Below are 9,582 nucleotides of genomic sequence, written 5' to 3' on the forward strand. Positions count from 1 at the left end.
TTTCATGTTTTTTGTTAAGCTTCAATAAATAAGCATATACATAAGCGTTTGCAAAGTTTATTTAATTTCCGTGGAACGTATGCGGTGAGACATTCTTACAACCATTTATAATTTTCTTTTAATAAAATCCCGATTTGACAAATACCTAAATTTATTTATCTAATAATAATACAGCACACAACCCTGAAATCTAAGAAAAAGTCTGAAGAAGGCCATTAAATAGCAGCAATAGAATATAACTACAACAACAACCCAAAAAGGTTGGTTACTGTCTATACTGTGGTTTTCGCTGAAAACCACTTGAAAACTCACGTTCCACTCATTCCAATCGGTGTCTGCACTAATTTTTTTCGATTATTTATCGAAGTGGAAGTCATATTTTATCATCTTTAATACGCCATTTCGGATTTATTGTTAATTGGCTGGCAAAAGTAAAATAAGAATGAAAGTAAGAGGTTTCTAATGAAAAGAAAATGACGGAAAAGCATTTTGGTTTTGTTTTTGTGTAGCAAAACTGTAATCAGAGGATGTAAGAAATGTCAACGAAAACACTAACAGCCGGTGTGAACAGCCTTCAGCCCACAATCCCAAAACACGTTTTCAAAGTGTGTTCATTGTCGGTCAGAACATGGTATAAGCCATGATAAAAACATAGTAAGGTAAAACCATAATCCAACTACACAAGATCTGACAAGATGAAGCAAAATAAGAAAAGTAGATTTCTGGCTGACGTTTGTAATTTTGGCGCCCTGTTATTTTCTGTGAAAAGTAAACAAAGAATATGAAGACAAAGCATAAAGAAAAAAATGCAAGCAATGTTGTAGTACATGTTTGTGCTAACTAATTTATTATTTTTGTACGTGTTTTTGCATCTAATCACCGCGCACTTCATTTTAATTACATTTGCACAAATAATTTATTGAAAATCGCTTGAAAATCACCACCGACAAAATACACATAAAGAAAGAAGCAAAACAGAAATAGCAAACTTCAAAATTACGATCGTCACACACTTTTTTCTCAATTGCTATTACAAATAGCTGCTTTTCAACCGGTCAGATCTGTTCGAATTGGTTCATGAGTGGGGACTGTGTTGAATGTGTTGTTTCTGTAGAATTGTCTGGCTTCACGCATGGAAAATTTCTGTTGTATTTTTATTTTTAGTATATCTTTCTGCTGCTTATACTTCGGAAATTCTCTGGAGTAAGAGGGATTGTTGTCTGAACAATTTGCGCATTGCGTGCACTTGCAAACTTCTGGGTCGTGAGGAGGGAGATTGCAATTGGCACAATTTGGCGCGTTTTTGCAACGTTTAGCTGTGTGGCCGAGCAGTTGGCAAGATTTGCACCTCATGGGGTTGGGGATATATTCTCTCTTACTTTGGGAGAATACCATGATACGTCAATTTGGTCTGGTAGTTTGTGGGAGTCAAATGACAAAAGCACTACATCACTACTCTGCAAGAACAGTGACTATCATTTGACAAATCATTTGAGTGGCAAGACTGATAGAGATTTCTGTCACTGGCTACCTACAAGTTTCTATCAAATTCTTAAGGGCAGTGTGAAAAATCTGATGTAAACATTTGTGTATATGTGATCTTCCGTCTTCCTCCAAATTATGGCCTTATTTAATTGTCTCTTTTTAACCAACGCAAAATTTGCAAATGAGTTAGTAAGATAAATGAGAATGTGTTAGTTTCCATCACACAATTCTTGTAGGGTAGGTACATAGGCGCCGTTGAAATTTTTTTTTAATTTATGGACGTCGATAACGTTTTGATTGTTTAGTTCTTTAATTACTTCTTCCTCTGGTATATTATTTAAACAAGGAGCGTAAATAGTGCCTTTTACGGTATTTAGGTTAATATTTAGTTGACAACAAACCGATCCGCTATCAATTTGGATTTCACTAGCACAAGTAGGTTACCGTCTCTTGTTGGCTGTATTTTAATTATCCCTTTGCTTATCGCATGCAAAGCTCTGTTAACTACAAAGCAAGAGTAATCTGACAAAGGTGTTAAAGCCGGATATTCGATTTTTTCGTATATTCTACGTTTTTTCACTTTTGGGCTAGGGGATAACTGGGCAAACCTATTATCCCCCAAGTTAGGAGGCCCTGGGCCATGGTCCCGAAGTAAAAAGCTGGTTATAGTTATTAAATGTTTAACAGATTAAGAATGTGACTAAGTCGCTGCTGTTCTGCAATCTAAAAGAAGAAATTACATTATAATTAAATAAAATTGTTAAATACGTATTCTTACCTTCAAAATTTTCGCAAAGTGATATTTCTTCACAGTATGTATACTGTCATCAAAACTCCGATGTTTCTAACTTGCTCGCTCTAACGCAAAGCATTCTTATTAGAGTACGAATTCTTATCGGGTATGTAGCTCTAACAAAGGGACATTTTTTTGACAGTTCGAACAAAAAATTTGTAAGTGTGTGGGTGAGATGACTAAAAAGTTTTGAATGTGTTTGTAAATCGTTTGAATTTTAGGGGAAAGTGGTGAGCCGTGGCTGGCAGGGATACGTTCGTGGTACGATTAGTTATTGAAACAACGGTACAAGTTAAGAACGATAAGGTTTCCTTGTAATCGAAGTCTATTTTCTTCTCTAGTTAGGTATGAAACGATACTTGTACTTGTATCGATACCCAAAAAATATCGGATCTAAAGTATCGATACCTACTCTTATCGATACTTTTGGCTATGAAGATATTCGTAATAACTGAGTTATTTTTTTTTTTTGGGTCATAAATTAACGATTATCTGGCTTGACCACAGTTGGTGTTGTCTATAAATTTCTTCTTGAGAATGAGTTCTGGTTAATAAAAAATCCCAAATAACCACACTCTATAAATGTCAAAATGTACAAATCTTTACACATGTACAAATCCTATAATCCCTGCTTAAGATTTTTTTTTGTAATCAACTCTTTGTGAGGCTATTTTATTCTTTGTTTCTTTTCTTCAATAGTAGAGCTAGACTTCCAGCCTTTTTTTCGTTCATATGACGGGAACTAAAGACGCGCTTAAAACTACGCGTAATTTTTTGCATTTTACGCAAGGATGTAAACACCGAGTCAAACGCACATACATTCGTGGTGGTGTTAGTATCAAACGCGGGTTAAGCGCCTGCCATGTGAACGGGGTCTAATAGAGTTACACAGTGGGCTGTTTCACACTAGAATGACAGAATAATTATCTCACATTGGATGAAAAGTAGCTGAACAATAGCAGAACAATATGTTCATACGTATAGGACCCTTGAATGTATTTGTAACTTTGCGCTTGAAATTTCCCTGCAGAAAATCTGACTAGCCTAGAACTAACGTAGAACTAGACCTTTTGCCGACAGTACCAGTTCTAACTCAATACCCAAGCAATGCTTTCAACTGTCCAGTTTTACTCGGCGATATCATTGGCGGTGGCAATGAACAAGGCGGTCAGGAATAACAGGACGAAAAATTTCCGAACCCAAAAATTCCTTTCTGCCGTCCCTAAATTGGAGTGCTCAGCATTGTGTTATCCATTGTCAACGAGTGTCAGCGCGCGCTAACCCCAAATCAACGCGTCGTATTTTTTTACGTTTTCTCAGGTCCTCTCGTTTTTATTCTCGTTTCCTCTTTCACTTTTTTGTCCCTTCTCTTTCTTTCCGTCTTCTGCATCCAACTTCAACACGTAACGCCCCGTCAAAAATGAAAATCCCATTTGCTCGGCGTTAGCGCCGCGTTATTGTGGGATGCTTCATAAAAATTTTATGGGCATGAGGATTTTTGACAGTTGCTTGACGCTTGTCGCGCCAATTTAGGGATGGCAGTTAGTGTCGGGTTTCGATACGAGTATTTGTTTTTCGATACTTACTCAGTACCCTGCAAGAAGCCTGACCTATGAATATCGGTTAAATTAGTGGGAAAACTGACTAAAACTTTTCGTCAGTTTAGCGGTTAGTTATGTATGGGCTTGGGGAAAAAAGTGACCACTGCTCCGGGCGTGTGATAGTGCATCCCTTTCTTGCACACACACGGGCACATTTGCCTTACAGTATGTTCACTCGCTCACACATGTCATCTAGCTGGTGATGTACAAGTGAGTTTAGCGATGAAACTAATTAGTTAATTTTCTGACCACTATTCTAACCTATAAATAATTGATAAATTAGTGAATAGTTGGCAGCGAAATATCCAAAAATACATGAAACCAAATTAAAAAATACAATTCGATTTAGGTTATGTGTTTGTTTTATTTGTAAAAATACATTGTCGAATATTAACTTAATTTTGCAAGCTTTTTCTGAGCCACTGAGCTCAGACAATTATTCTTATTTTTCGTCGGGGTCTGAGTTTTCGTCGCTAAAATCTAATTCCTCAGCGCCGTTTGGTCTCTCTACCTCCATTCCTAGGTTCTCCTAAAGTCCCACGTTAGCGTTGCAATGTATTTCAGCACTGTAGTCACTGATACCACAGGCGCACTGGCCTCAAATTTATTCTTCTCTATCCACATAGCGTTAAAAAAACGTTTTGTGCTCATTTTTTTATATACAAATAGAATATACGGATTTTTATTAATTCTTTCTTTAAATTCACCGACTTCTTTATTTTGCACCACAGATAACAATGAAGTAAAATTTTCTTTGATGTATGTAGGTACGTACCATGATCCAACTTATTGGTTAATGGGCATGATTCAATAACACAAGGTTGGATAACCTGGCAGTTGTCTCGCTCCCGCATTCTGCCTTAGCCTGTGTTGCTTTCCTTTTTAACCGACTTGCAAAAAGGGGGAAGTTATCAGTTCGTCGAAATATTTTNTTAACCGACTTGCAAAAAGGGGGAGGTTATCAGTTCGTCGAAATATTTTTATTTTTTTTTTATGTGTGTTACCGCATAACTTTGGACCACGTCAACCGATTTCGATAATTCTTCTTTGCAACGGAAAGGTAGTATCTCAGAGGTGGTTCCATACTAATTTGGTTTAGATCCGATCATTGAATCATGAAATATATAGATATATATATATATATTTTTTTTAAATCGGTTTTTTTTCTAAAAATTACTTGTTGATTTATAGAAACTACTACTTAAAGACAAGGAGAAATATTAGGTGTGTACTCGTATTGAGAGGACAAAATTCTCCAGCAGCAAAAGTTCTGAGAATTTAGCAGCATTCGCTCTCAAAGAGACGAAATATCAACAGAAGTACGAGAACGCAAAATTTGCAAAAACTTGCAACCTTCGAAACAGCTGATCACTTGCACAGTTGCCACTGGTGATTAACTTGGCAATTTATTTCCTGCTTGGTGCATTTTCCCCCGATTTGGCATTTTATACCATTGAATAGTTTTGGATAAAAAAAAATCTTTAAAATACGAATTAATTATATCGGAATGAATAAGTTATTTTTCTCATAATTATTTGTGATATCACATGGTGGCGCATTGAAAACAAGTGTATCTCCTCCAAACACCGATCATTTATCCAAAAAAATGTAATAGATATAGCTACAGATGTAGCATTAAAATGATAAAATATTAATTTCAACAATCAACCTACCAAAACCGAAAACTTCAGCAAAAAAACATTTCAGCATGCTTCACTTAAATCTATTTTGGTATATTTAAAGAAAAATTATGGTACACACGAAAAATGTCATACAGCAACCATAGTCGGCACACACTAAAGTAAACAAACTGGAGATAAATAGCAAATTAACGAAAAATAAACTCAACAAACTCTTGTGCTTATTAAATTTACGCACTTTTTAGTTGTATACTAGCATTAATAATAAAATTTGCAATAAATAACTCAAAAGGCCATATTTTCTTTTGTTTATTTACAAACATGTGTGTGATCAGCTGATTTTCTTACTTGCAAGTTTTGGCTGGGAAATATTTTTCCAGCAGAAATTTGCAGCTCTCTTTCACGTGCTGCTCTCTCAATTTCCCCTACTTTGCAAGTTTTTTGGGTACGAGAACGCAAAACCAGTAAAAGTTTTCTAAAACTTTAGATAGTTGGGCGTACGAGTACACTCCTATTGTCTTCGTATAAAAGGTTCAACAGGCAACACTGCCGTTAGTTTCATCGATTGTTTCGAGGAAATTCAAAAACCTGCGTTTTACAACAAGTGCAGCCGTTACCAATAGGATCTCTGAGTGTCCGTCCACATTTGGCTGGTGCAGTCCACTAGGAATTACAGCTGCACCGATTTATTTGGTGAAATGCAGCCATAACATAAAAGTGAAAGTGTAAATACNGGTGCAGTCCACTAGGAATTACAGCTGCACCGATTTATTTGGTGAAATGCTGCCATAANGCAGCCGTTACCAATAGGATCTCTGAGTGTCCGTCCACATTTGGCTGGTGCAGTCCACTAGGAATTACAGCTGCACCGATTTATTTGGTGAAATGCAGCCATAACATAAAAGTGAAAGTGTAAATATCAATAAAGCTTTTATCTTGTGCAGGTCAGGATCACTTTGTGTGTCCGTCCACCAAATGTAATTCAATTTAAGATAATGAACATGTAATTTTTAAATGCAACAAATATAATAATTTCTTAAAAAGATATACATTGTATCATTGTAGTTGTATATTTCTTCATATCGCTCACCGTCTTCAAAAGAGTCACAACTCAAAACAATACGTTTGTCAGAAAATGCGAAAGACTATTTCTTAGCACATGATAATCATATGGGCTAGGGCAACTTTACCTTAGGTTTTTTTTTTACAAATTAAAACAAAAATTTTATCCAGCTTTTGCTGAAAGATAGATAAAAGCTCTGTGTATATTTTTAGCGCATAATCTCAAAAATGCCAAATTTGGAGTTGTGACTCTTTTGAAGACGGTGTGCAATATAGATCCTTTGAATAAAGGATTTGTTTGAGTTCCATTAATTTTATTTAATATATACTGGAGTTTCAATGAAACCATGGCTTGTTTTGAATATTTGGGAATATTTGTCGATAAGATTTTTCTTTGGTCAGAATTTTATTCTTCATTCTTCATTTATTTCATTTTTAATATCTATATAGCATGTTTAATACACCATAAAAAAGTTAATTCATTGTCTATTGTGTAGATCAATGGAATCTGCTTCAATATTTTAATTCAAAATAATGTAAGCTGCAAGATTTTACCCGAACTTTTTCTTCTGGTCAAATCATGAAAAGTGTCAAGCAATCACTGGTTGACGTTTTTACAGGAAAAATGGTTTTTTGTTCCCGTACTTTTTGTTGTTACTCACTTTTTACTCTCACTTCAGAGAATAATTTTGCTGTTTGACAGTTTTACAGGATTTTTCACGAAAAGTATTGGATCAGAGCTATTATTGAATCATGGTTCATGGGTATGTACATATGTATGCGAGCCAACAATCGATAGTTTCTTTCCGATATGGTTAGCCGTTTTTTGCAGGGTACTTGGCTCAAAAGTATCGATACTAAAATTACTTGCGATGGAACGAAAAATATCGTATCATATCGTATAATGTATTATTTCCTTCCAATCTCTATTTGTAAACAAGCAAATTTTCTTTTTTGTTTTGAAACGTACAAAATTTTAAAGTGTTTAGAGAACTTATTGAAAAACACCGCCTAACGATTCGCAGAATGGCGTGGCGCTCAGTTGGTGCTGACAATGCGGACTTGATTAGGAAGATGAGAGGTAGAGAAAAAAATCGTCGCTTCGCGTAGACTTGATTGCAGGCGTACAATAGGCATAATTTTTGTTTCAATTTTACTTTTAGATTTTGGTGTGATAGCTTCAGATAATGTGGCTCAAGCAATGATCAAAACAGATCGAAAGTATTATTCTCCCAGAAATCCGTATATGGACGCACCACAGACAATCGGATATGGCGTTACAATATCCGCTCCACATATGGTGAGTTGTAATTTTCAAGGTCATCATTGCATCTCTCAATAATTGCCTCAATTGCATTCACTGACATATACAGCATGCTTTCGCATTGGAATATCTGCGTGATCATCTACGTCCTGGTGCCCATGTCTTAGATGTTGGCAGTGGTTCAGGTTATTTAACGGCTTGCTTTTTACGATATATTGAAAACAAAGGAGACGATTCTAATACACGTGTTATTGGAATTGAACATCAGCCAGAACTAGTAAAACAAAGTTTGCAGAATCTCAATACTGATGATCCAAAGATGCTTGATTCTGGAAAGCTTATTATTGTTGGTAAGTGCAGAAGCGAAAAAATATGTGCATAGATAACGCTCTTTTTTCACAAACCAGAGGGCGACGGTCGGAAGGGTGTACCAGAGCATGCCCCTTATGATGCCATTCATGTAGGAGCTGCTGCAGCCGTAACACCAAAGCCTCTTTTAGAGCAGTTGGCAAATGGAGGACGGTTAATTGTTCCTGTTGGTCCAGAAGGCGACGAACAATATATGACTCAGTATGATAAAGATAGTGAGGGAAAAGTCAAGGAAACCCGTCTCATGGGGGTTATGTATGTGCCGCTCACTGATTTGCATCGGTCTTGACTTGCTTTGGCATTCAAAGTAGGCATCGTCGTGTTACTACTGGGATTTATAGCTTACCGGTTATGGGTAGGACTACGTGATAGAGGCAAAATATAAAAAAAAAATTTTAAATATGTATTAGAAAGAAGACGCTACTAGTGACTGTATGAGAGGCTTTATTTATTTGTTTATTTATAGCATGCATCCATCTTTGAAATAATGTTTACTTTATAATTAAAAGTTTATTCAGCTTAAAATTTTTAAAGCGCCTTTTAATTGCCGAAAGTCAAACCAAGGTTTGTTTTCTAACAAGGATGCATTGTAACGTTAATTTTAGCGTTTACCAAAAGAAACAATCGTTTCTGTTGAAACGATTCATTTTTTTATCGTTTAGGTAATTATTAAAATAATTCTATTTTGGTTTTTAAGTCTAGGTTCAGACGGAGAAACTTTGGTCGAGGCAACTCGCTACTTGTGGGAAGGGCGTCGAGTTGCTCGTACTCGTGCAACACGCTTTATGCTCTCGTTCGTCGTGAGTAATTCTAGNAATTTACCACGACGAATTCAACACCGAATTTGTTCAGCAGCTCCGGGAATTGATGGACAACATTAAGCCAGTCCCAACCTCCAATCATTCAAACAACAAGATTTTCGTCCAAAAGGATTTACAATCTTGCACGCATGTATTTTTACGCGACGATGCGGTAAGACCACCTCTAAAAGCACCCTACGATGGACCTTATAAAGTAATAAGCCGCAGCGACAAGGTATTCAAGATAGAGGTCAAAAGTCGTGCAGTTCGCGTAAGTGTAGACCGACTAAAACCAGCCTTTTTGCCCGTCGACGAGGAACCTACGGCCGAAGATTCGGGAGCAACAGGGAAAAACCAATCAAACAGCGGCGATACAGACGCAACGAATAATGCAGTTAAAAAAACGGCAAGGGGAAGAATAGTCCATTTTCCAAAAAAACTTCTTTCCTTCGTTCCGTAGTGACATCCTACACAGTTCAGTCACTGGCGGCGGAGTACTGTGGCGTCCAACATCTGTCACAGAACCTTACAGCATCCCACATGTTGCTCACACTGAAGGAACACAGCT

The 9,582-nt window shown here is 36.5% G+C and overlaps 1 protein-coding gene across 1 annotated transcript; it reads left to right on the top strand.

Annotated features, from left to right (window-relative positions):
• Nucleotides 1-7,480: 7,480 nt before the first annotated feature.
• On the top strand, nt 7,481-8,908 carry Pcmt (Protein-L-isoaspartate (D-aspartate) O-methyltransferase). Its single transcript, XM_017629026.1, has 4 exons — nt 7,481-7,662; nt 7,745-7,881; nt 7,955-8,195; nt 8,253-8,908. Exons 1-4 carry the CDS (start codon nt 7,608-7,610, stop codon nt 8,501-8,503), a joined length of 684 nt encoding a protein of 227 aa, XP_017484515.1. The 5' UTR covers nt 7,481-7,607; the 3' UTR covers nt 8,504-8,908.
• Nucleotides 8,909-9,582: the final 674 nt, after the last annotated feature.

Source organism: Rhagoletis zephyria, unplaced genomic scaffold (assembly GCF_001687245.7).
Source record: "Rhagoletis zephyria isolate East Lansing unplaced genomic scaffold, Rhagoletis_zephyria_1.1 Rzeph_scaffold_06438, whole genome shotgun sequence".
In the NCBI taxonomy this organism is placed as follows: Eukaryota; Metazoa; Arthropoda; class Insecta; order Diptera; family Tephritidae; genus Rhagoletis; species Rhagoletis zephyria.

What these genes read in the sequence shown, in the direction of transcription:
- Pcmt (XM_017629026.1), top strand. Translation starts at nt 7,608, where the DNA reads ATGGCGTGGCGCTCAGTTGGTGCTGACAATGCGGACTTGATTAGGAAG. An exon ending in CTTGATTAGGAAGATGAGAG is followed by an intron (nt 7,663 to 7,744) that starts GTAGAGAAAAAA and finishes TTTTACTTTTAG; the next exon opens with ATTTTGGTGTGATAGCTTCA. An exon ending in TGGAAAGCTTATTATTGTTG is followed by an intron (nt 8,196 to 8,252) that starts GTAAGTGCAGAA and finishes TTCACAAACCAG; the next exon opens with AGGGCGACGGTCGGAAGGGT.